The 26,156-nt window shown below is 41.5% G+C and overlaps 1 protein-coding gene across 3 annotated transcripts in view; it reads left to right on the top strand.

Annotated features, from left to right (window-relative positions):
- The window catches only part of myh11a (myosin, heavy chain 11a, smooth muscle), a 33,823-nt gene that overhangs the window by 6,330 nt on the left and 1,337 nt on the right, over window positions 1–26,156 (top strand). Inside the window, exons 2-42 of one of the 3 annotated variants that reach the window (XM_015026412.1) lie at window positions 1,072–1,439; window positions 1,661–1,817; window positions 7,590–7,617; window positions 10,720–10,819; window positions 10,922–10,948; window positions 13,954–14,046; window positions 14,145–14,208; window positions 14,490–14,588; window positions 14,769–14,912; window positions 15,017–15,112; window positions 15,221–15,339; window positions 15,450–15,602; window positions 15,701–15,874; window positions 16,016–16,189; window positions 16,747–16,861; window positions 16,981–17,171; window positions 17,248–17,369; window positions 17,456–17,525; window positions 17,621–17,781; window positions 17,908–18,016; window positions 18,628–18,759; window positions 18,902–19,108; window positions 19,205–19,342; window positions 19,427–19,550; window positions 19,634–19,805; window positions 20,455–20,667; window positions 20,767–20,911; window positions 20,999–21,205; window positions 21,345–21,449; window positions 21,553–21,705; window positions 21,807–22,055; window positions 22,191–22,403; window positions 22,490–22,702; window positions 22,789–22,950; window positions 23,273–23,401; window positions 23,491–23,579; window positions 23,667–23,790; window positions 23,880–24,088; window positions 24,319–24,427; window positions 24,941–25,113; window positions 26,025–26,057. In XM_015026412.1, the coding sequence (XP_014881898.1) occupies window positions 1,098–1,439; window positions 1,661–1,817; window positions 7,590–7,617; window positions 10,720–10,819; window positions 10,922–10,948; window positions 13,954–14,046; window positions 14,145–14,208; window positions 14,490–14,588; window positions 14,769–14,912; window positions 15,017–15,112; window positions 15,221–15,339; window positions 15,450–15,602; window positions 15,701–15,874; window positions 16,016–16,189; window positions 16,747–16,861; window positions 16,981–17,171; window positions 17,248–17,369; window positions 17,456–17,525; window positions 17,621–17,781; window positions 17,908–18,016; window positions 18,628–18,759; window positions 18,902–19,108; window positions 19,205–19,342; window positions 19,427–19,550; window positions 19,634–19,805; window positions 20,455–20,667; window positions 20,767–20,911; window positions 20,999–21,205; window positions 21,345–21,449; window positions 21,553–21,705; window positions 21,807–22,055; window positions 22,191–22,403; window positions 22,490–22,702; window positions 22,789–22,950; window positions 23,273–23,401; window positions 23,491–23,579; window positions 23,667–23,790; window positions 23,880–24,088; window positions 24,319–24,427; window positions 24,941–25,113; window positions 26,025–26,049 (5,829 nt within the window). In that variant the 5' untranslated portion in view covers window positions 1,072–1,097 and the 3' untranslated portion in view covers window positions 26,050–26,057. The remainder of the gene's footprint in view (window positions 1–1,071; window positions 1,440–1,660; window positions 1,818–7,589; window positions 7,618–10,719; window positions 10,820–10,921; window positions 10,949–13,953; window positions 14,047–14,144; window positions 14,209–14,489; window positions 14,589–14,768; window positions 14,913–15,016; window positions 15,113–15,220; window positions 15,340–15,449; window positions 15,603–15,700; window positions 15,875–16,015; window positions 16,190–16,746; window positions 16,862–16,980; window positions 17,172–17,247; window positions 17,370–17,455; window positions 17,526–17,620; window positions 17,782–17,907; window positions 18,017–18,627; window positions 18,760–18,901; window positions 19,109–19,204; window positions 19,343–19,426; window positions 19,551–19,633; window positions 19,806–20,454; window positions 20,668–20,766; window positions 20,912–20,998; window positions 21,206–21,344; window positions 21,450–21,552; window positions 21,706–21,806; window positions 22,056–22,190; window positions 22,404–22,489; window positions 22,703–22,788; window positions 22,951–23,272; window positions 23,402–23,490; window positions 23,580–23,666; window positions 23,791–23,879; window positions 24,089–24,318; window positions 24,428–24,940; window positions 25,114–26,024; window positions 26,058–26,156) is intronic. The other 2 variants (XM_015026401.1, XM_015026408.1) reach the window with 2 other exon arrangements.

A 26,156-nucleotide genomic window follows, 5' to 3' on the forward strand; every position in this document is an offset into this window, starting at 1 on the left:
GTGGGGGGGTGTATGTCCGAGAAGATTTGTCCTCTCAAACACCCCGCGGGGGGGGGGGGGGGGGAAGCATTTTATGTCTTTTAGATCTAAGAAAGACATAATTTTACTGGATTACGGATCTTTGGAAAAGTATTCAGTTATCATCTTACTCACATTTTGTCATGTTATAAAGCTTGAATGTATTTTATATAATATATATGAATAGAAAGGAAAGCACTTTTTTTATTGTTTACAAATAAAAATCTGAACAGTGTGGAGAGCATTTGAGCACTCATTCCCAACTGCATTTTAATCTGGACTTTGACTAAGAGATGAAACTGGTTTCATTTAAACCTCAGCAGTGTAGGTACGGCTGTGAGACTCAGGACCATTGACCTGCTGGAAGGTAAACCTCTATCTCAGCCTTAGGTTGTTTAATACAAGTTTATTTTTCAGTTATGAGTCATCAGTGCTCACCAGGATCCCCACAGCCTAATGATGCCACCACCATGTTTTAATGGGGGAAATGTGAGTTCCATCTGACCAGAGCACCTTACTCTACATGTTTACTGTGTTCTCTGCCTGGATTATGGCAAACCTGAGATGCTGCTCGTGGCTTTCCTTGAAGGCCAGGTTTGTGGAGTACACGGCTAATATTTCTGCTGTCGACAGATTCTCCCACCTGAGCTGTGGATCTCTGAAGCTCCTCCAGAGTCACCATTGCCCCCTTGGCTACTTCTCTGACCAGTACTCTACTCGATTTAAATGGGTTGCTTTGTTTTGTACAGCAGTTTTCCCCTAGAGGTTTTATAGAGAGCTGTCAGGCTCATTCTGATTATGAATATTAATGCAGATCACGCTGAAGTTATTTGTAAGAACATTTATTTAGCACACAGCTGCAGTGTGGAAAATATGAAGAAGTTGAACGGACTTGTTCCAATGTCCGCTCTATTCTTTCTCTCTACCCTCAAATGAGAACCTTTACACCTCGATTGTGATCCCCGTCGTTCGACCATAACGTGGCTCCTCCACGCACCATCCATTTTTAACATTTAATGCACCAACTCTTTTTTTTTTTTTTTTTTTTTTTAGCATCTGGCCCTCCACCACTAGCCAAGATGTCCAACAAGGCCCCGACAGAGGACGAGAAGTTCCTCTTCGTCGATAAGGACTTCCTGAACAGCCCCATGGCTCAGGCCGACTGGGCGGCCAAGAAGCTGGTGTGGATCCCCTCGGAGAGGCACGGCTTCGAGGCGGCCAGCGTCAAGGAGGAGCACGGTGACGAGGTGCTGGTGGAGCTGGCTGATAACGCCAAGAAGGTCACCGTCAACAAGGACGACATCCAGAAGATGAACCCGCCCAAGTTCAGCAAGGTGGAGGACATGGCCGAGCTCACCTGCCTTAATGAAGCCTCCGTGTTGCACAATCTACGTGAGAGGTACTTCTCCGGGCTCATTTATGTAAGTACGCTACAGAAAACATGCAAATTGAGTGTTATTGATTGTGCATGTTGGTTTGACCTGAATCTGAAGGTTACACTTTTTTTTTTTTTTTTGGCTGAAATATCCTTATATAAACACATTTTCTTATAAAACCATAATTTCCTTACTCACCGTCTTCTAACAGCCATGAAAACAAAAACATCTTCCAAGTTTTGAATGTGGCATTTCTGTGTTTTCAGACATACTCTGGCCTGTTCTGTGTGGTGGTGAACCCGTATAAAATGCTGCCCATCTACTCCGAGAAGATCATCGACATGTACAAAGGGAAGAAACGGCATGAAGTCCCCCCTCATATCTACGCCATAGCGGATAATGCCTACAGAAACATGATGCAAGGTAGGATTTCCCCTCATGTTGGTTCTCTGTCACTCCGTTAAATCCCTGCAGTGAGGTTAAAATCGATTTAAATGTCCATTTCGGCTCTTGACTGGAGGATTATTTTTAATTTACTCAGTTTCTGAATCATAATTAAATAAGTGGATATTAAATTGATGTCCTTTTAAATGTATTAAATATTGTTTTATAAGTTAATTTCTGAAACATTTGTTGAGTTTGTGAAACTGAATATTTTTATTAATTTCTAACAGTTTATTTAAAAACCGTCATACTGACTGAGTTATGCTTTGAATAGTGAAGCCGTTTTATAATTTGTGCAACAAAAGAAGTTTGTTTACTAATATAAAGGCTGTTTTTGGTTTGGGTTAGGGTCAGTTTTCTTAAATATTACATTATATATTTCACAACTTATCATGTTTGGTTTTACCTCTGTGGATTGGTTAGCTTTTAAGATTAACTCATTCTAAATTAATCTTAATTAAAACAAAAACAAAAATGTTTGCAATGTTTTTATTAAACCTGTTTCATATTTTGTCCAGTTTTTGTTGATCTGTGGTAAAATATTTAAACTGGACCCCCGAAGGTTTTCAAATTAAATAAAAGCTTTTCAAATGAGCTTTTGTAAAGCCTTGAATATAAAACAATCCAGATCATTGCAAGTATTTTATAGTAGAGTGGATCAACTGTAATTCATAGTTTGTAAGTGTGGTTAAGTTTCTCTTTAATCAAGAGCTAAATTGAAAGATGCTAACTTCATGTAGGATGTGGAGGAGCCATTTAAAGGACAGATGGGTGTTAAAAATATAAATGGTTTCAAATACATTATTAATTATTGTGAGAAATCCCAGGAAAGCTACAGCTTTAATTGATAAAAGAGATGTGCACAAACTAAGAGTGTGTGAAATCATGGTTCAACCCCTCAGATGAAGTAGAATCAAGTCGCAGTTTTTCGCCCTTGCAGCCTGACTGTGTTTCCTGGTCAGTGGATAGTAATGGAGGTTAGAACAATTACTGAGAGTAAAACGGTGAATTTAACTAACAAGGAATTTCCTGATCATCTTATGTTCAGTATAATTAATTGTTTAAACTCTTTTTTTTTCCCCTATTTGAATTAAACTTCAGTTTCTCTTGCAGACCTGTGATAACTATCTAGTCAAAATCCTCCTCTAAGCTTCCTTTCTGCTAGCTGCTGTGCGACGACGATGAGGAAACTGGCAGGTTCCTGAACAGTATTTTCAGGCCCGTTTCGGAGTCGGTGTATCAGAGAGGTGACGACTGTGGCCTCGGCAGCACCGTGCTTACAGTAAATGGCTCTTGGCTCAAACGGCAGTGATGCGATTTCATAACTGCTCATTTCCCACACAATCCGTTTCCAGGGGGCTTTTGCACCACTTGATTTCATGTTGACATGAGGACATTTTCTCAAAGGAGTTGACATCTGGATTGAGAGATGGGCGGAGGGCAGTAAAGCATTTCCTTCGTCCAAAATCTCCCCTTCAGTTTGCTGCTGTTTCTTCTTCATGACACAGAATATTTGAAAGAGACTTATGAAGGATGATTTGTAGTTTTAAATGTCACATTTTAATCATAAATGGCAGCATTGGGATGTAGTGTGACAAACACACAGCAGTGCCTAATTGGGAAGTGTAAGGGAATTGTAATGTTTTCAAACCTTTCAGAGATAAAAATCTGGAAAATCCCATATGAGGGAAAACTTTTGGATAATCAACTTTACAGCAGCAAAAGTTGCTGCTGTGACCTTTGCACATGTAAGGACTATCGTTCTTATTGACTCTTCTGCTTAAACTGCCCTTTTTTCCTTTTCTTTTCCCAATTCTTGTTGCAGATTCTCAATTTTATTCAGATCTGAGCTTTGACTTGGCCATTCAAACACATTAACATGTTATCTAAGGGATTTATTTGACGTTCTGGTTGTAGGATTACCGTCTTAGTGGGAAGTGAACCACCATGTGTTGTATTTAGAGCTACGTGCAGCCTTAGTTTGCCCAAAAAGCAACTTGTTTCTTCTGCGCAGAAAACTTGCTTCAACATGTTCGCTGTGTTTCCCCTCATCAATTGTGGTAAACTGGGGACGCCTCTGTTTGGCTGCGTTTCAGAAGTGGCTTTCCATCGTTCGGCTCTTGCATAAAAGCCGTGTATCTCTGCAACACCGCCGGAGCAGCAACAAACTTCTTAGATGCTTCTCCGATTGGTGCACAACGGCACATCATTTTGTGGCACGGGGCTGGAAACGAAGTTTCTAATTGCAGAACAAATACTTTACACACGGCAGTTCTCTAATAAACCACTGAGACCTTAACAGATCATCAGAGGTGAAGTTACACCCAGGTGAGTGGGTGACTCCCGACTGAAGGAACTGTGTTTTATTTAGAGCAGTCAAAATAAAGGGGGCAGAATTCATTTGTACCCTGAACTTTTCGGATTTTTATTTGTAAGAAATATAAAGAAACCATTTATGGTTTTATGTTAATATCAAATTTGGTCAACCATAATCCAAGGCTTCCTGGGACAAACCAGCACACAGGAAGTTTGTGTTTGCGTGAGGGCTCATATTTACACACTGTAGCTGTGGAGGTAAACAAGAAAACGGGTGGATTGACTGGTATTTCTGCTGGTGTTTGGATTATGTGTCGTCAATTTATCCTTTGCAGAAGAAGCACCATTGCAGCTCAGGACTGATCGGTGTACCTTACAGGAATGTACATGCTCAAAGCAGGAAAAAAAAATACTTTTTAACTTTATGCTTATACTTCAGAATAAACATTTGTTTAGGACGGATGACGCATTACAGTTTCTGCATAATTTAGTTTATGGACCACCCCTTTGTATTTGTAAATAACTTTTCCAATAATGTTTTCATTGTGACCTCTGGTAAAGATATTTAAAAAAAAAAAGAAAAGATCTTTTAAAGAAAAAAACATAAATCAGGAAAAAATAATTTTTTTTTTATGCATTTATTTTTTTTAAATCACTTTCCTGTTAATGTCACCGTTTCACCTGACCTGTTGCCAATAGAACATGTTCTCCAGTAACATTTCACAAGATTCATACCTCCTAGTGCGCTCTATGACCGTGTGAATAAAATTTGTCATCTCTACCCGCCCCCCGGGGTCCATGAGAGGTCTCTGCGGATGTCCGCACAAAGCCCAGAGTTGCATGGCGGGGAAATAATACTTGCAGCCTCAGGGGTGCCACAAGCAGAAATCTGCTTTCTTAGTGTGGATAAATTATCGCAGGGAAAACTGGGATCGAAAACATGCAGTGATATTGTGGTGTGAAATCCCCTTATTTATTTATTTTTTTTTCTCTCTTCTGAGGGAGTGTATAAACCTGCACAATATCGCCCCCTATGTGGCTTTAGTGGAAGCTGTGCATTTCTGAGTGGACCTCTGGTATTGCTGAGCTAAAAATGGTATGTGCTTGGCCACAAGGTTAAACTGGCTCGCTCTCATTGACGCAGGGACTCATGTTGAGCCTTTTATGCCCTCAGGTCTTCTGTTGGATTTAGACATGGAGACGAAGAGGTCTTTATGAAAAGGTTGAACTTTGTGGTTGGGAGATCATTTCTGTATTGATTTGGCCTCGTTTTGGATTATTATTCTGCTGAAAGATACAGCGACTGCCTGTTCGTGTTCTGGCAGAGTTCACTGGATTTTTATTTAAAATCTTCTGGTATGATTAGAAGTCTGGGGCCAAGCTCCGTGTTAACTTCTAGATGTTGGTTTCCTCAAGTAAAACAACAAGTATTTGCCCGACTAGAATGGCTCTCTATTTTGAAAAGTGCCTAAAAGTTCCTCCAAGATGACCAGTAATGCTTAATGTGTGTTTCAGCTTAGTTATTTTTACATTTCTCAGTTAATGAAACATAAATCTGCTCCTAAGGGCAAGTTTATGTGGCGTTAATGCTGGCTGTATTTCCCATGAAGTTGAAACTAGTAAAACGGGATGTTTCACACTGACTAGTCCAGCAGGAACAATTCTCATGTTGGAGTCATTCAGATAACTCTCCTAAGCTTTGAAACATTCAGCCTCCTGCTTGGCCGAGATCCCAGGCCTCCAAAATTACCCTTCAGTCTTTGATGTGCAGCAGATAAAAAAATTTGAAATTCCCAGAAGGGCGTTGCTGTCTCATTGCAGCAGAAAACTGTTTTATTCCTCTGTGCTCCCCACTACATTTACAGGTGTAGAGATCTCCGACCTTTTTTTGACAATCGTATTGACTCCATATGTCTGACTCGGTTTCGTAGACGTGTTCAAGCATTTCTGTTCCCTTTTAGGTTTTGTTGAGGGAGCAGTGTTTTTGGACAGTGTTCAAAAACGCACATATCTGACCGTCACACGTTCCCTCTCCCTCTGCCTTAATTAGGAAGTGCAGAGTAGGAACCGGCTGCATGTTTTGTGACTGCCTACGAGGAATGGAGGGAAGTGGCCAAAGTCAAGTTAGCTCTAAAGAACCATGTCTGCACTGGCTTGTGTTATATGTGGGGCAGATCTGTGAAGAAACTTTGTTTTTGACCAGACATTTAAACATTAAATGAAGTGACGCTCCTGCTGCAGCAGTTGCTCTAGACTATTCAGCATTGAGCTTGGAGGTGTTTTGTATACAGGGACTGAATCGCATGAATAATCTTTCAGATTAGTTGGTTAGATAAAAAAAAACTGTTAAGTGATGTTAGTTTCACACTGCTTGAACTTCAGGTTTTCACACAGGAGTATTTTTAGAGTGCTGTATAGCTAATCAAACTGCATTTGTATCATAAACGGAGCTGAACTGAATGCATCATGGACGCCATTTATTTGACATGACTTATGTATAGTGCTGTGCAAGAACAGTTGCCCTCTTACAGACTCCTTCTACTTCCAAATTTCTCTTGGCACAAAGTTTAACATCCAATAAAACACTAGTTTTGTTTTTGTAATATTAGTTGCATTTTAAAGTAAAGTAAGTTGAAATAAATGTTGCCTAAAATAGACGGTGCTGAGTATGCATGACTAAATATCCTCGGGGTGCAAAATTCAAATATTTATTATATCAAATTTCCTTTTGTTTTTGTTTAGTTGGGTCTGCTTCTTGGTGCAGCATTTTGCTTTGCTGTTTGATTGGTTATTTATGCAAGGAAACTCTGGATGAAAAAAGACCAGTCTGTGGTCGGTAGATGTTGTGGTTTGTTTACATTTACGTTATCGAGTTGCCAGTCAACGCAGACCAGAACAACGGACCAGAACACATTTTGATCAAGAGTGTGTGAGATGTAAATGCACACTTTGCATTTTTCTTCATTTGTGAGTGAAACGTTCTCCATTACCAACGAATTTAACAGTCATTGAACTGTAACACATGGATGTCACTTTGAATCTGTATGATTGGTCTGAATTGACTGTATCTCTATATAAAGAGGAGAATTTTTTTTTTCTTTTGCAATGTGGCCTTTATGTTAGATGTTGTATTTTATACGAATCGGTGCTCTGTAAATAAGCTGAGCTGTATTGAAACATTCACGTTTGACCAAAAGAGCAAAAATAACAAATCTGTCTGAGTGGAAATGTTTCCTCTCACCACTGCAAGTTCAGACCATTTACCACATCGATGAACCGAAACAAGAACCTCCGTTACCACCAGCTGGTGTATAAACGCCAGATGGCATTTAGTTTTAGTTCTTTTGCAGATGAACTGAATTCATCCCATCGCTCACATGCTGCTGAATCGCATGCCATAAATATCTAATGCCGCCACTCTCTTTGATTTTGCAGATCGTGAGGACCAGTCCATTCTCTGCACGTAAGTGAAACGAACTCCAAATGTCTCTCGCGTTTGCGTTGCGTTATGTGACCTGATGTCGCAGAGCAGTCGCATAACGCTGATGCAAGCAGAGATCTAAACCACATGCCAAAAATAAATGAAACGCCAAAAAAGTTTCAATGAAAACTCCTGTCTTGTCTGTTCATGCTAAAGTTTTTGCAGTTCTCTGGGAGAGCTGTGTCACCCAGGGATTTGGTCAGGAAGTGTGTCCTGAACTCTGATGGGGGAACCAGATTAGCTCTCCAAATGTTTGGGCTCAGCTCTGTTTATTTGAGCTGAGCAAATTATTGAGAGTTTTTGAACAGTTGCAGAGACTTCCAGAGACAATCGATGCATCATCTTTAATTAAATTTTGGCTTGTTTATTTGCTGAAAAAAATTTTTTTAATATAATAGAGGTTTATCATTCAAGCTGAATGTCATATCCCAGCTTCATCCAGTGGCAGTACAGGTGTGTTGCATGCAACTACTTAAAGTAAAGACAAGGGGGGCGGAGGGGACTAGCTGTACAAATGAAATGCACACATCAACAGATTACATAAAATGCATAATTAATGTTTCCATTTTCAAAGTGAGCTCAGAGAGATCTGATTGCATAACTTCATTCAATAACTGGACAGAAACGTCTCGGTGTCCTGAGTTCAACTGAACCAGCTGAGAGAAAAGGGCTTTCCCCATCTTTGCTCTTAATTTATTGCAACCAGGATGCAGTGCATTCTTTCCCATCAAGCAATTTCCTCAGCGATTATGCTTCCTTATCAGAGGGAAACTGGAAAAGTGTAGATAACTCTATACCAGCAGGCAAATATCAGATGGTAAACGCTATTGACGGAAAATTTGTGTGGAGCATGAATGAAAAAAATTTAGAGGGAGAAGCTGTCAGGATGTTGAACTGTACCTCGTATTTATACGACCATTGTGGTTTCTAAACCTCAACAGGCCTCTACTTTAAAACCGCGGAACATTTGTGAATTTTCACTGGTTACTTTGCGTCTTATGTGATATTTTACGACAAGTTAATGTTACAGTTCTGGAGTAATAAGTGGAAATATTTGGCAATAGATTTATTTATTTTTATTAAATAATAGCCTTCAACTCAGTTTAGTGTGGAAAATGGTTAGAAATGTAGTAAAAGCATTTTGTAGATGTTGACATATCAGCAATGTCATGGTTTCTTTTTCTCTAGATATTAATGTTAATAATGCAGAATGGAAAGATCAGCTTTGGTGGAAAGTATGAAAAGTTTGCTTGCAAAATATCCTTAGTTGCCTCCTCTTTTGTCACTCTTGAGGCCTGAAGGAGATTAAATAATGATGGATGCTGGACAGAAGTTGAGGCAGAAGTTGGCAGATGGAAACCCGGTGTAATGGACAGCTGGAGGAGGCCGGGGCAGGACATGCGAGTGAAATCTATGAAGAGTATAAAGTACAAGGAGCTTCCCACACACATTCCCCCCCAATAATATTTTACTTTTTTTTTTTTTTTAATCTGAAAGAGCAAAAACAAAACCGCATTGCCATATTTGTGCTCTGACACTCGACAGTCTGTCAGCATATTGTTTAAAGTCTAAAAATGTTATCTTTGTTTTTAATGTGGGTATTTTTCCTCTTTAAAAGGAAAAAGTAAAACTCCATAGACGTTTCTCAACACGAGTTTGAACGTAATTATAAAGTTGCTGCTGGAAGTGTCAAGTCACTTCCAGTGATGACGAGTCACCAATTAATGAATAAGAAAATCTTGGATGCATTTTAATCCGCATTCTCAAATGTCTGCAGCCCGAGTCTGGATGTTGTACGTCCTTACTCAGCCCAAACATGACACCACAGTCGGATTCCTCTCGGAGCTGCCAAACCCTAACACACAGAGTTTCCCATGCCTTTTAAGGACCCTCGAACAAGTTTGCACGTGTGCTCTGCCTGACGTCTCTGGGTTTAATCAGACTCCTGCATCCAAGTTTGTTGTGTGGAGGGAAGGAATCCATGTGTGTTGCTTTGTGAAAACATTTGAGTGACTTTGAAAAGGCGTAGCAGCACATACTTCAGGTTAGAGCGGTCTGATGGCCGTAACTTTCATTTAGGTGCAAAAGAGATTTTTGTAAGTGACCAGTAACGAGCCTTAGTTTGGCCTGCCTGATATGGTGTGTTGAGGTTTGAAAGCCACCTGGACTCCTTCAAACTTTTATTTTGTCATTGTGACCCTTGCAGCTTTTAATAAACACCCGATCTTTGTCTCCTCTGAACATAAAACTATCTGCAGAAAACGTTTCCCTCGTCCATGTGAGCCTCTGTAAATGTCAGTCAAGCCTGAAGGTGTTTGCATCCTTTCAATCTTTGCTAGTGGTTCTTGCGTTTTCTTTACGTCCTGAAGAGATTTCTTTTTAATGTTGAGGGTGAAATTGGGGGTTGGATGGTTAAAACCTGAACACTATATTAAAGGGGCAATAAACCCAACCTCGTATATAAACTTTTTGACTAATAAAGCCGGCAAACATCAAGCTTCTGGAGTAATCTCGACCTTGTTGCCAATTTCTTGAGAATATTTAAAAGTAAAGTTCTTGATAGGATAACAACTCATTTAAATGATCTCTGCTCGTTCTTATTACAGGAGTAATTGTATCATGCCAGAATTATTCCAGGTTGTTTTTGATTCCCACAACCATGTTTTGATTCTTTGTGACTTGGAAAGTGGCATTTATCCAAATATAGGATGCATCCCACTATATGCATCATTTTTGACCTGATGTCCATGATTGATGTCGGTAAACGTTTGCACTTTGATCCCTACTTGTCCTGTTTTAATGCTAAACCGAAAGACTGAAATTACTTAAATAATCCCAGATCAGCTGAATTTTCAGACTTGAAAAATTCCACCTTATCAAAGGATCAGATTACATAACGGCAAGTCAGATTTTACTTTGGGTCAGGCAATGGTGAAGTTATCTCTGCAGCACATGATTCCCATCAAATTAAACTGGACTGTTGAACTGTGAACAGAATCCTGTCAGTTCTATTTATCCTTATGTCTCTTTCTCTCTCTTGGGATCTGTTAATCCTGTTCTTACTTTGTTTCCCCTGCTCTTCAGAGGAGAGTCTGGTGCCGGGAAAACGGAGAACACCAAGAAGGTCATCCAGTATCTGGCTGTTGTGGCCTCGTCTCACAAAGGCAAAAAGGACAGCAGCGCTGTAGGTATCTGTGTGAAGAACTCGTGTTCGGATCAGTCAGTCACTTCCCTGACTCTTAAGGGAAACCTTCCCAGTTTAATTCTGTATATTTCCTTCAAATAGCAACAAACAGGATCACAGTTTGCATACGTGAGTAAAGGGGAATGCCTGAAGTGTGCTGTTTTTTTGGTTTTTTTTTGCGTGTGCCATTTGTGTGTTAGAAAAGTGCATGAAGTTTAGTGTCACCAAATGGGTGTTATTCTACCTCCAGGGTGTCCAGTTTTCTAAAATCAGATGGTGTTTTCTTCAACATTTCTCACTAGTAGCTATAGCTTATTTAGAACGGCCTCCTCGCTGGAATAAAATGATGGCATACTTCCTGGAAGTCCTCCTAAAACAAAATGCAACGTTTTACTCTGGCGACTGGCTTGTTCGGACTGCATGATGGTTAGTAGAGTACTGACACGCAGTGATGAACGTGGCCCCTTCTCCTAACTTGAGATGGGATTTTTGTCAAATTGGTGGTTTTCAACCAAATTGGAGATCAAACCAAACTCTCTGCAGCAGCGAAACAGTCTCTCACAGATCATCGAGCACAGTGTGAGCATGCCCATCTCCTGTTTTTGTCTGTCAAAATTCAACAACCTTTTGACTCCTAAGCATATAATCTACCTGTGAGGTTCACGGGAAGTGTTCACTGACTCTTCTTTTGCAGATTTTATTTATCAATGTCTTTTTGTTGTTTTCTTACATAGACCTCATAAAACGGTGACAGACTCATGCACACACAACAGAAATCCCTCCTATACCAGATCTATCACCCGACATGCATCCACCTTGTATTCATAAAACAGCCCATGAAAGGTAGAGGTTTGTGCATAAGTAAAACAACCAACATTTGACCTTTACACAAATTTATCTGCTGAAATTATTTCAACATAAGACATGAATGGCTGCCAGATACCATCACATTTTTTTTTAACAGATCCCCTAACAACATAGATTTTATTGTTTTATCTTATGTTTTCATGACATATGTTCTGAAAGTGTTCATGCCATGATGGCACATTGCCTAAAGACAAAAAAGTGCAAAAAAGGAGGATTCATACAAATTGATGAAGCGAAAAAACAAATTTTTCTCAGTGAAGTGATTCTTTTTTTTTTTTTTTTCATGTGGTCATTAGCATGAAACTTGCACCAGATTTCTGCCACAATCAAAAATATTCCATAAATTGGGTGCAGTCAGTGAAGTCACACAGCATAGAAGTGTAGGAGATATTTACTGAAAATTTCTGTAGTACCGGGTAGAAAAGGTAAAATAACAGATTCATCCACACTTTCGTAGGTTTTTCAGCTCGAGTCAGATTAACTAGGACATCAGTGGCTTTGTTGTCTGGCTTTGAAACCAATTAAAAGCTTCCTTTTGGTGTTTTTTTTTTTCAATCCGTTTTGCTTTGAAATCCACACTGGTCTCACCTTGTTGAGAATAACCCAAACGTCACAGTCACTTGACCTTGGCTCCAGTTTGTCCTCCAAACACGGTGCATTTTGTTACATTCAGAAATGTAATTCTGGTCTCTTAAGACCAGACTATGTTCTCCCTCTAGTTCATTGGATTGTCCGAATGTTCTGTGGTAAACTTTAACATCCTTCAGCAGTGACTGTGCATGGAGTTCATTCCTTATTGCTTTTAGTGGGGCGGGGGGAACGGTGCCTGCCTCCAGGTTTTTCTAAAACCAACTCCTCGGAGCACCTGGTCATGGCTAAGAAATTTCTAAAGCAATCTGAAACCAGTGCCATTCATTTTTTGCCACAGTAAAGTTTTGAAGCTTTTGAGTTCTCCGTTTTTATCCATCATGAGATGCTTTTGATTTGATGGGATTTCAGTGAGGATTAAACCCACTGATGTTCATTCGCTCTGACAGGGAGCAGAAATGCTTTATACTGCAGATTTCAGACATTTTCTTTTTGTACTTTGTGTTCAGAGCTTATTTCCTGTGTCGTTCCAGTTTATTACACTTAACTTTTGTTGCATGGAGTTTTTTGTTTTTTTACTTTTTTTATCTTGTGTGAATTTCCTGGTTGTGCTGTTGATGTGGTGTGCATTTAATCTTAGAAGCCTTTACTTAGCGAGGGGAAAAGGTTTTGGTGTATTCTGCATTAGGCTATGTGTGTTAATGTTTTGAGTAACTTCTTTTGTACTAATCTCACACACGTTTTGGGTGTCTAGAGGAAATATTGCCTGGTTATTCTTTCCTCCAAGTTCCAGAAGCTCCCACTGTTTGAACAGAAATAGTTTCAGGAATGTTTTTTTTTTTCTTTTCCTTTTTTCCTCTGTCATTTTCAGGCTTTTATGACTTCTGCTGCTTATCTGTCTTAAAAGTTTATATTTGCATTTCATGAGATGCAAGTTTTTCCCTTTACTTCCACCTTGCTGTGCTCTGTCTTCTTCCCTTTGTTTTCTAGTTTTCCTGAACTCTGAACTGCACATCATCAGTGGGTCTGTATTTTCTCCTTTTCCCTAAAACATAAGAGTGACTTTTATTTTGCCACATTTGGTACAGAAGTTGTTTTTTTTTTTCCAGAAACATCAAATTTATATACGATCGAAATAAATCCCAGGGATTCAAATAAGAGAGACCTTTGTAAAATGAACTTTGACTATAAATCAATTACCGTCTATCTAAAGAGCTACTTCTTTATACAGTTTTCTTTTTTCCCCTCCTTTCTCTCCCAGGCTTTAGCTCATTTACACAGTGGGTGTTTTTAATTAAGAAAGTTTATGTAGAGGTCCTGAGCTCCTGACATCGATGCAGACAAAAGGAGCCACTTTGATCAGGAGGATTATCTCGATTCAAAGTGATGGGCTGTCCGCCTCGGTTACAGACATTCACTCAGCTACTTCTGCTGGAGACAAATTACATCTCTGGAAAATATGTTTGGATAATTCGTAATGCATCGAAATCCATCAAATAAGTTTCCCTAAACTAATACAGACTTTTCTTGATTCTGCGTAATTATGCCTTTTACTGCTCGCTATAAAATGCCTTAGTAGCGGCGAATCAAATAGATGAATTATTTGATGCCTTCTTCCTCTTATCCCATGTCATTATCGTGGTAAACACTCACCGAGAGCCACCTGCTTCTGTCACCAGGGTGAGCTGGAGAAGCAGCTCCTGCAGGCCAACCCCATCCTCGAGGCCTTCGGAAACGCCAAGACCATCAAAAATGACAACTCCTCTCGATTTGTGAGTTTGTGGTTTAATGAAATATACATTTTATTTATGTACGATATCTTCCAGTCCGTGATTGTAAAGCTCACTTTTCCTTTTCATCTCTTTCTCAGGGAAAATTCATCCGCATTAACTTTGATGTGACGGGCTACATCGTTGGAGCCAACATTGAGACTTGTATCCTTTTAATGAGATTTTTTGCAGTTATTCTAGCTACTAACCCACCTGCAGTCTCATCGCGCCACAACTCTTTTTAAAAGAAGTACAGAAGAGATTAAAATGACGGCTAGCAGATTGTGTCTTGCATATGAAGTCATGCCGCTTGAAGTTTTCCGTAGTTTGTTGCGAACACAAACGTCTGCATATTCAATCCATAATTGCAAAGGGGGAGAACAGGGATCTATATGCCGTTTACTCTGAATGCACATTTGTGATCCTCAACTAGGGGCTGCTCTCAGACCTGCTGGAAAAGTCCCGGTGCATCCGGCAGGCAAAGACGGAAAGAGCTTTTCACATCTTCTACTACATGATCGCTGGCGCCAAAGACAAACTGAAAGGTTGGATGATTATTATCTTTAAGCTTTTTTAAACTGTTCTCACATCGTACTTAAGAGTTGCAAATTCTTACAAATGAAAAAAAAATAAAAAATTAAATGAAAGCTGAGCATGCTCCCAAAGAAGTAATTAAGTTTTTTTTTTTTTTTTTTTTTTAACTTTTTTGCTTATTTTATCATCAGAGGACCTTCTTCTGGAGCCCTTCAGTAACTACCGCTTCCTGAGCGCAGGCCATGTTCAGATCTCTGGACAGCAAGACGACGAACTGTTCGAGGAGACCATGGAGGCGATGAACATCATGGGCTTCACTGAGGAGGAAAGAACTGGTAACAGCGGCTTTTCTGTTCCTGAGCATGGAGATGCCTGCAAATCTCACGCAGCGGCGGCACCTTTATCGGTCTACTTTGTGTGTTTGCTCTTAATGATGCAGATATATTGAAGGTTTGCTCCACGGTAATGCAGCTGGGAAACATTGAGTTCAAGAAGGAGAGGAATCAAGAGCAGGCCACCATGCCGGACAACACTGGTTAGAAACTTTTATGTCCAACGAGTCAAATAATGTTTTCGTTACAAATTTCTGTGCTTATTGGTTTTATTACTTAACCTCTTTTTTTTTTTTTTCTCACGTCCCCAGCGGCGCAGAAGGTCTGCCACCTGCAGGGCATCAACGTGACGGACTTCACCAGAGCAATCCTCACCCCTCGTATCAAAGTGGGCAGAGAGGTGGTGCAGAAGGCACAAACCAAAGAGCAGGTAAAACCAATTAAAACTACACACTGCAGGTTAATTTTGAAGTCCATATAACACTCAGTGCTTTTGATTTATTGTGGATTTATTTATCTTTTTTTTTTTTTTTAAATTAGGCTGATTTTGCTATCGAAGCTTTGGCTAAGGCCATTTTTGAGCGACTCTTCCGCTGGATCCTGGGCCGCGTCAACAAAACGTTGGACAAGACCAAACGTCAGGGAGCCTCCTTCCTGGGAATCCTTGATATTGCCGGCTTTGAGATTTTTGAGGTATAAACATCAGTCACATTTCATCACTGCGTGACTACAAATGCTTTGCACAGATGGAGGACATGCGATGTGCATCTTCTGCTGTGTGTGTGTGTTAGGACAACTCATTTGAGCAGCTGTGCATCAACTACACCAACGAGAAGCTGCAGCAGCTCTTCAACCACACCATGTTCATCCTGGAGCAGGAGGAGTACCAGAGGGAGGGCATCGAGTGGAACTTCATCGACTTTGGACTTGACCTGCAGCCCTGCATCGAGCTCATTGAGAGGCCGGTAACGAGTACCGACACGTTAAAAATAGCCCGTGGAATGAACACGTTGCAACAACAAGTTCCACTTCTATACACAGAGGAAGTTTAAAATGTAAAATTAGTTGGTGTTTTATTGCTGAGCCCCGTTTTGTATCCTCTGCAGAACAATCCTCCAGGCATCTTGGCCCTGCTGGATGAAGAGTGCTGGTTCCCAAAAGCCACAGATGTCTCTTTTGTGGAGAAACTCATGAACACTCAAGGAAGCCATATGAAGTTTGCCAAACCGAAGCAGCTCAAAGACAAAACAGAGTTCTCCATTCTTCACTATGCTGGAAAGGTGAATGTGAAGAAACGAGGCAAATGCGTCCCGTTCTTGTTTTACTCATGCATTTTTTTTTAAATGTATTGCTCTCAAGAAGAAAGATTTTCTTTTAATCTAAAATGGTCTTCTTTTTTTTCTTTTTTTTTAAATAAAGTTTCTGAAGATTTTTCTTTTTAATTTGGGTGATTTTTTTTTTTTTTTTTTTTTTACATTTTTGTAATAAATATCTTTCAGTTCATTACATGTCGTTGCCCAAATTTTCATCTCTTGATTATTAATGACTGTCGGAGCTAAAATTTTGTCACATCGTTGTTTTGTAATTTTCATACATTGAGGCCAATTAAGACGACTTGAGGTTGCTTCTTTGTGACAGAGAAAGCTGGTTTATAATGGGTTCATTATCAAACTGTTCATACCTTCAAGTTATTTTAACAAAGCTAAAATGTGTATCTCTGAAGACTAGATTAAAACTTTTTCTACTGTATTGTTGAAAACAGTTTCCTCTTTGATTGCTTACACCTTATAGGAAGGAGGAAAATCCACTAAGGTTGTGTAATGATTTTGTTTTTTAGGTAGATTACAACGCCACAGCCTGGCTGACAAAGAACATGGACCCTCTAAATGACAACGTCACAGCACTGCTCAACAACTCCTCCAGCCAATTTGTGCAGGACCTCTGGAAAGATTGTGAGATATGAAATGCACAAAAAAAATATTATTTCTGATAAGTGAACCTTCTTTAACCTCATGGAAACGTACATATTATTGTGTAAATGTACAAGTTCTGTTTACGCTTTGTTCTCCAGCGGACCGGGTGGTTGGTCTGGACACGATAGCCAAGATGACGGACAGCTCCGCAGGCGGCTCAAAAACCAAGAAGGGAATGTTTCGTACTGTGGGACAGCTCTACAAGGAGTCTCTGGCAAAACTCATGACAACACTACACAACACCCAGCCCAACTTCGTCAGATGCATCATCCCGAACCACGAGAAGAGGGTTAAGCACAACGCATAGCTTTTGCATCGTATACTACAGCTCTTGCTGTTAAAATACTAAAATCGAACCTTTTCAGGCAGGAAAGCTGGATGCACACCTGGTGCTCGAGCAGCTGAGGTGCAACGGTGTGCTGGAGGGAATCCGAATCTGTCGGCAAGGTTTTCCAAACCGAATTGTTTTCCAGGAGTTCCGTCAAAGGTCGGTGTAAAACCATTTGTATCGGTCTTGATGTCCAGCTTATGATAAATCTGGGTAATTGCGACTTCTGTCCGTCTCTGTTACAGATATGAAATCTTGGCTGCAAGTGCTATTCCAAAAGGCTTCATGGACGGCAAACAAGCCTGCTGCCTCATGGTGGGAACAATTAAAACTTTTAATCTCATCTTCACAGCGACCTTCATCCCGCTGCTCTTCCTAAAAAGTCCTTTTAAAATCTTACGTCTGTGCAGATCAAGCATCTTGACTTGGACCCCAACCTGTACAGGATTGGACAGAGTAAGATCTTCTTCCGAACTGGAGTGCTTGCCCAGTTGGAAGAGGAGAGAGATCTGAAGATCACCGTGATCATCATCGCTTTCCAGGCTCAGGCGAGAGGCTTCCTGGCTAGAAAGTAGGGAGCACACAAGCTTTCACGCACAAAATTTTGTCTGCTCTTACTCAACATTAACATGATTTAATATTTATGATTTCATGTTCTCTTTTTTTTAAATTATTTTTAACCGCTTTGTTTTCAAAGGGCATTTGCCAAGAGGCAGCAGCAGTTAACGGCCATGAAAGTGATCCAAAGGAACTGTGCCGCTTACCTTAAACTCAGGAACTGGCAGTGGTGGAGACTCTTCACAAAGGTCTGCTCCTAACGGACAACAATGTCACAGTGTAGCGTTGTTTTGTAGCTTATATTTAGTGTTGTGCAAGATCATCCTTAGTTCTGAGTTTTCTTCACACCACTTAATATTAACTTATTTAAATGCCTTCCTCATGATGAAACATGTCGGCATCAGTTTCTGTTTTTTTTCTCCAGTTGGAGATTCCTGGCCTGCAGCAGGTGTTGCAGAGTAATACCAGAACTTTGATGCAGGAACAACTCGATATAATCTGCTTTAATTAGAGCTGAGCCACAAGCCTGCAGTTTAAATGAAGCTTAAAATAGATGGAGACATAATTTACCAACAATAATTCAGCACAAATGTATGTCTTCAACAGAAAACGTTGTCACACATGGAAAGCTTTTCGCTTTGAGGGAAATGATGCAGCTCTATGCTGCATGAAAATTTTAAATAAACCTTATTGAGTTAAATTACAAAACATTGTCACTTACAAACGTGCTCATCTAAGCACTTTTGTGCACTACATACATCTGTTTTAATTTACCCGGAAATAACTGGATAAACGACTTAAAATTATTTTAAATTTAAAATCAGTTTAAAAATATTTTTCCTACGTTTGCCACCTACAGGTGAAGCCTCTGCTGCAAGTGACCCGACAAGAGGAGGAGATGAGTCTGAAGGAGGAAGAGCTGAACAGAGCCAAGGAGGTGGCGACCAAGTTTGAATCGGAGCTAAAAGAAATCACCTTGAAACACACTCAGGTAAAGGATGACGCAACCAATCGCATGGTTTACAATCAGTTTTCCAGACCTTTCTGCTAGATATTTAGACATGAAGTTTCCAGCTCTTTTCATCTCTAAACAAACATAATAAGAATTGACTATTTGACTCTGTACCCTGCAGATTGTGGAGGAGCGGAACGCCCTGCAGGAGCAGCTCCAGGCCGAGACCGAGCTGTACGCAGAGGCAGAGGAGATGAGGGTCCGCCTGGCGGCAAAGAAGCAGGAGTTGGAGGAAATCCTCCATGAGATGGAGGCCAGGCTGGATGAAGAGGAAGAACGTGCTCAGACACTGCTGCTGGACAAGAAGAAGATGCAGCAGCAGATGCAGGTCTGATCTGATCCGTCTCTTCTCTGCTCGTTTGTCAATATTGGCAGGTGATGAAACTAATGGCTGTTTTTTTTTTTGGTTTTTTTCCCCCTAAAGGAACTGGAGGAGCACTTGGAAGAAGAGGAGGATGCCCGTCAAAAGCTGCAGCTGGAGAAAGTGACGTGTGAAGGGAAGATAAAAAAGCTGGAGGACGACATCCTGGTTATGGAGGACCAAAACAACAAGCTGCTGAAGGTCTGGTTTGCAAACCCAGAATAATTTATTCCAGATTTCTGGCTGTCGCACACTGAGGGGGTTTTATTTGTGATGGCTTTTTAGGAGCGCAAGCTGATGGAGGAAAGAATTGCTGATTTCAGTGCCAATCTGGCAGAGGAAGAAGAGAAATCCAAAAACCTCACAAAGCTCAAAAATAAACACGAGTCCATGATCTCGGATTTGGAAGGTAATCCAAGTCAGGTCTTGTAGTGTGAAGAAATAAAAAAAAAAGTTTAAGAGATTGCTGAGCTGACTTTTCTGCCGTTCCAGTCCGCTTGAAAAAAGAAGAAAAAACTCGGCAGGAGCTGGATAAGGCAAAGCGCAAGTTGGAGGCAGAGTCCAACGACTTGCAAGAGCAAATAGCCGACCTGCAGGCCCAGATCGCCGACCTTAAGGCTCAGCTGGCCAAGAAGGAGGAAGAATTACAGAACGCGTTGTCCAGGTGACGCCCTGCATTTGCAAAACGTTCATACCCCTTGGACTTTTACTGATTTTTCTTGTCTTGTTATAAAGTATTATTTGATTTCATGTGATGGGTATAATTCTGTTGCTCTATTCATGAGGTGGAAGAAAAATGGTACGTCGTTTCAAAAAGATTTTTTACTAACGATCAGAAAAGGTTGGCTTTCATTTGAATTCAACAACCATCATTCAGATTGTCCTAAATAAGATCAAGTTAAGCTGATTTCTCTCAGAAGTATTTTAGCATATAAATTGAATCTGCCTGGCCAGAATTGAAAGAATGATGGAGCTAAATTTAACTTTAAATATCGTTTTTAAGGTTTTGACACAATCTCAGGTGCTATTCACCCATTCTGAGAACAGTGGTGAGTAAAATGTCAGGCTTTGGGTGTTCAAAAGGTTTGTGCATGATGCAAATTAACTGTTTATATTTTAAACTGGACATTAAGCGAAATACGGTTCCAAGTATCGTCTTTCCTTTGTCTTCCACACCACAAATATGCAGGTAGTTGTTTATTTACATGAAATGAAACTTGGAATTGCAACGTGACAAATAAACCAGATCTCAAAAGTAACCAAGTATTGGCTTGAGTTCAAGTTGACGCCAGGTTTACCCCCATTTCTCGTAGGTTAGAAGATGAGACGGCCCAGAAAAACAACGCTCTGAAGAAGATCAGAGAGCTGGAGGGACACATCTCCGACCTGCAGGAGGACCTCGACTCGGAGCGAGCGGCCAGGAACAAGGCGGAGAAGATCAAGCGCGACCTCGGCGAGGAGCTGGAGGCGCTCAAATCGGAGCTGGAAGACACTCTGGACACAACAGCAACTCAACAAGAGTTAAGGTTGGTCAAATGGAAATGAAAAGAACATGTTAAGAACAGCTTTTCTTTCTAAAAAAAAACAAAACATAAAAACTGTTGTGCCTCGCCGTCCATCTGCAGAGCCAAACGAGAACAAGAGGTGACCCTGCTGAAGCGAGCCATTGACGAGGAGAACCGCACGCACGAGGCCCAAATACAGGAAATGCGACAGAAACACACCCAAGCTGTGGAGGAGCTGACTGAGCAGCTGGAGCAGTCCAAACGAGTACGCCTGGGTCACTAAACACATGCGCAGTGTTTTTTTTGTTTTTTTTTATCCCACTAGATGCTAATGTCACCATCTTCTGCTCAGGTGAAGTCCAATCTGGAGAAGGCTAAACAAGCTCTGGAGAAGGAAACCTCTGAGTTGACCATGGAGGTGCGCTCACTGACTCAGGCCAAACAGGACGGGGAGCACAAGAGGAAGAAGCTGGAGGGTCAGGTGGCAGATCTGCAGTCGCGCTTCTCTGACAGCGAGAAGCAGAAGGCTGAGCTGGGAGAGCGCTGCTCCAAGATCACTGCAAGTTATTTTCTTCTCTTTTTTTTTTTTTTCCCCTTTTTTTTTTTTTTTTTTTTTTATTAAAAGCACCAGTGCAGAAATAAAGTGGGAACTTTAAAGTATCAGGGTGCAGAAATAATTGAGAATTTTCTCTGCGCAGGTTGAACTGGAGAGCGTAACGAACTTACTGAACGAAGCAGAGGGCAAAAACATCAAGCTGAGCAAAGATGTGACCAGCCTTTCTTCGCAGCTCCAAGACACGCAGGTTTGTGCTGAAATGTGTGTAACTTTTTCCAGCGTGAATATTTTCCAACGGCACAAGTTTGTGATGAAAGCAATGACTCTCTTGAGCCGCTGTGCATCTGCAGGAGCTGCTGGCCGAGGAGACGCGTCAGAAACTGCAGATCTCTACAAAGTTGCGTCAAGCAGAAGACGACAAGAACAGCCTGCAGGAGCAGCTGGAGGAGGAGATGGAGGCCAAGAGGAACGTGGAGCGACACGTTTCCACCCTCAACATCCAGGTCAGGAGTCACATTTACCTTTTCCACACAGTTGTTGTTTTTATAAATGTAGAAAACAGAGTTGAGTGTAAAAACAACATAGTCTTACTATTTTTTGACAGTTGTCAGATGCCAAGAAGAAAATGGAAGAGATGTCGGGCAACATAGAGCTTCTGGAGGAGGGGAAAAAGCGACTGCAAAGAGACCTGGAGGCGGCCAGCACTCAGTTCGAAGAGAAGGCCTCGGCATACGATAAGCTGGAGAAGACCAAGAACCGCCTGCAGCAGGAACTGGAGGACACATTGATGGACCTGGACAACCAGAGACAGATTGTGTCCAACCTGGAGAAGAAGCAGAAGAAGTTTGACCAGGTGAATATCACCAGAAAACAAAATCTTTTTTTTTTTTTTTTTAATTAGACAAAAATCAATTTAAATTTGAATGTTTAGGAAATGCATCTTATAAAAGTCCATACAGTTCTTGATTTCATCATCTCTGACCTTCAGATGCTGGCCGAGGAGAAGAGCATCTCCAGTAAATACGCAGATGAGAGGGATCGTGCAGAAGCCGAGGCCAGAGAAAAGGAAACCAAGGCTCTGTCGCTGGCGAGGGCCCTGGAGGAGGCCCAGGATACCAGAGAGGAGCTGGAGCGGGCCAACAAGGCTCTGAGGGTGGAGATGGAAGACCTGATCAGTTCCAAGGATGATGTGGGAAAAAATGTTAGTTCTTAAAACGTCTGCCAGCAGATTTTGGCCTTGAATTGAATTTCAGCCTCCCGGTTAATCTGAAAACGTGCCGACGGCAGGTTCACGAGCTGGAGAAGTCCAAACGAGGCCTGGAGGCCCAGGTGGACGAGATGAAGACCCAACTGGAGGAGCTGGAGGACGAGCTGCAGGCGGCCGAAGACGCCAAGCTGCGTCTCGAGGTCAACATGCAGGCGCTGAAGGCCCAGTTCGAACGAGACCTTCAGGGACGGGACGAGATGGGAGAGGAGAAGAAGAGGCAACTGGTCAAACAGGTCAGAACCGGGACGGATTCCATTTAGCCCGGCGCTGAAAGAAACTTCATTGCTTGATGGTAAACGGCGGTCCACACCGACTGCAGGTCCGCGAGCTGGAGACGGAGCTGGAAGATGAACGTAAGCAGAGGGCCCAGGCCGCAGCAGCCAAGAAGAAGCTGGAGACGGACATGAAGGATCTGGAGGGACAGATCGAGACGGCCAATAAGGGACGAGACGAGGCCATCAAGCAGCTCCGCAAGCTCCAGGTGAGAGTGAGGAGATGAAGGAGCATGGACGGATGCTCCTTCATCTTGTCTTGGTTGGTTTTGATACATTTGTGCACTTATAATGTCTATTTTTTTATTTTTTTTTCCACAAATTATCTCTACAAGGAAAGATTTTTCAAGTCGTTGACAGTATAAACTCTGAGAAGGAGCCCTGCAACTGATTGCTTGGTTACTCTGCTACAACCATCTGTAGTTACTACAACACTAGAAGTGCCTGGCTCCACGTAAACATCCCAAACGAACAAATCTTGTTGACGTATACCTCGTCACTCCCTGTTTTTATCTGCGTTTCTGGATCCAGGGTCAGATGAAGGACTACCAGAGGGAGCTGGACGATGCTCGTGCTGCGAGGGAGGAGGTTCTGTCCACAGCGAAGGAGAGTGAGAGGAAGGCCAAGAGTCTGGAGGCTGAACTCATGCAGTTGCAGGAGGTGATGAGATGGATTCCTAACAAAGTAAAAAATCTCTGTGCCATCAGAGGATGGTTAGTAACAGGTAGCCCCCTCTAATCCGTTTCCAGGAGCTGGCTGCAGCCGAAAGAGCCCGGAAGCAGGCAGAGGCCGAGAGAGACGAACTTTCTGACGAGCTGGCGAGCAACTCTTCTGGAAAGTGGGTGGACGATTTCTGCTTTTCTTTGTCCGTGGGGGTAAACGGAGCTCACGTTTGACATTTTCTCACTGTGATCCACGAGTTTAGATCCGCACTAGCGGATGAGAAACGTCGACTTGAAGCCAAGATAACCCAGTTGGAGGAGGAGCTGGAGGAGGAGCAGGGCAACATGGAGATCCTCAACGACAGGCTGAGGAAGAGCGCGCAGCAGGTGACCTGATCCCGTAGGAGCCGCTCGGATCGCGGCGAAGTGAAAACTGCCAGCCCCGAATCTTGACTCTGGATGCGTGTCTTTATCAGGTGGAGCAGCTGAACAATGAGCTGCAGACGGAGCGCAGCGCCTCCCAGAAGAACGAGAGCGCTCGGCAGCAGATGGAGCGCCAAAACAAGGAGCTGAAAGCCAAGCTGCAGGAGATGGAGAACCAGGTCAAGTCCAAGTTCAAGTCCTCCATCTCTGCCCTGGAGGCCAAGGTGGCACAGCTGGAGGAGCAGCTGGAGCAGGAGAACAGGTTGGGGAAAAATAAAATCCTTGTATAGCTTTCAAACATAACCTGTTTGACTGCTGGTCTTGCGTTTTGACTGATCAAACCTAAATGACTCTTAATTTACAGTAAGGGTTGAAATCACACAAAGTAGCAGTCTGATTGGTTTTAAAATATCACTGTCTAAATTTATATACACCATTTTATTTGTTTTATTTTTCACTTTTTTGGTATAAAACTCTTTTCTATCACTTTAGAGATAAGCAGGCATCTGCCAAGAGCATGCGCCAGAAGGACAAGAAGCTCAAAGACATGATGATGCAGCTTGAAGATGAAAGGAAACAATCAGAGCAATACAAGGATCAGGTAAAAACACCCAAACAATCTGTAGTAAATAAGGATTTCTTTGTTTTTTTGTTTTTTTTTTTGTTTGTATTTTTTTTATGCAAAAACAAAAAGAGGCCTGAAGTATCCATTGCAGACATGGTGAAAAGCACATTTTCATACATAAATATCAGTAGCTATCAGATGATCAAAAATGTACTCTTTGACTCACTAGCTTGCAGACAAGGTGAGATTTAACTGCATGAATAAAGTTTATTTTGAATGTGCCCAGCTGCCATGGTTGCAAAGCAAACCCAAATTATCACTCCCCAACACCGTGCTTAGCAGTTATTAGGTTTAGGGTGTTGGTGTTGGTACGTCGTTTTAGTTTTTGCCAGAAAACAATGCTTTGGCAGCGAGATTTATTCTCTGCTGCAATTGTCGAGGTGACTTTGTGCACACACACACACACACACACACATACTTGCTAGCAAAAACTTCAAAATAAAAAGCAACATGCTCTCAGTTAGGATATTACTTTTGCTAATCCACCAGGCGGAGAAGGCAAATACTCGCATGAAGCAGCTGAAGAGGCAGTTGGAGGAGTCTGAGGAAGAGTCTCAGCGCGCTACAGCGGCCCGCAGGAAGCTGCAGCGAGAGCTGGATGAAGCCACCGAGGCCAATGACACCATGAGCCGCGAGGTCAGCTCCCTCAAGAACAAACTCAGGTAGGACGGTTTTCTTTTGACCTCATTTATGGGTTTGTTTTATCCTCAACACTAATCAAAGGAGCTGGTCAACGTACTGCCATTGAAAATGTACTTGTAGTCCTCAAATTAGTTTTACAGTTTGTCATAGTACCAGCACTTCTGATATATACAGAAATTGGTGGTTTCAGAAAATACACAAACTTGAGCTTAACTGTGATGTGGACAGAAAAGGAAGCACAACTTTAAGAATTTCTACAAATAAAACCCTAAAAAAATTGTGGATGAATCATGTGTTTTTTTTGTTTTTTTTTTTGGAGACACACATTTTGCTACAACTATGGCCACATAGTTGTAGCAAAATATCTTCCCCCTACAGGTCTTCAGAGGCATGTCTCTAAAAATGGACCCTATTGACTGCAAACCAGATCAGGCAAAGTCAGATTGGTCCGAACAATCGAAGAGTATCGGACAATTGTCAGTTATTGCTAAAGATTCTCTGTTGGAGTCGCACATCATTTTCCTTTAACTTTACAGTTATGTGCTACTTTCTGACATACAATCTCCTAAAGACATTTAAATTTGTGGCAGCAAGAAGAAAAAAAAGTGAAAGTTCAAAGGGTCTGAAACTTTATGTACTTTCTTTTAGACATCCAGGTAGTGGCAACCTTCCTGAAAAGGATGAATCTACAAAACAACGGACATAAAAAAATAAAAAAATAAAAATTTGTGATTAAAAGTTTTGAAGAAGCTGTGCACTTTCTTGAACAATGCTTTCAACAGAGTCCCTGGATTTAATTGAGATTGAAAATTGTTCAGTTTGACTGAAGAGTGACTCTACACTACAAAACTATTCCTGGATATTTAAATCCATGAACGATGTTTCCATTTGCTGAGTCGAAGCAAAACGATCCTGTCCCTCTCTATTGCAGAGGCAACCCTGAGCCTAAGGAGTGACACCGCAGGTACCTCTGCATTAAAAGTTCCCCCATCACCATTACTCATTCATTTACAATCTTTTCATCCTCCGTGCTCACTCTAAATGCTCTTATTTCTTCCATTGA

The sequence above is a fragment of the Poecilia latipinna genome, unplaced genomic scaffold (assembly GCF_001443285.1).
Source record: "Poecilia latipinna isolate Pla-1442-1.1 unplaced genomic scaffold, P_latipinna-1.0 Scaffold98, whole genome shotgun sequence".
NCBI classification, from domain to species: Eukaryota; Metazoa; Chordata; class Actinopteri; order Cyprinodontiformes; family Poeciliidae; genus Poecilia; species Poecilia latipinna.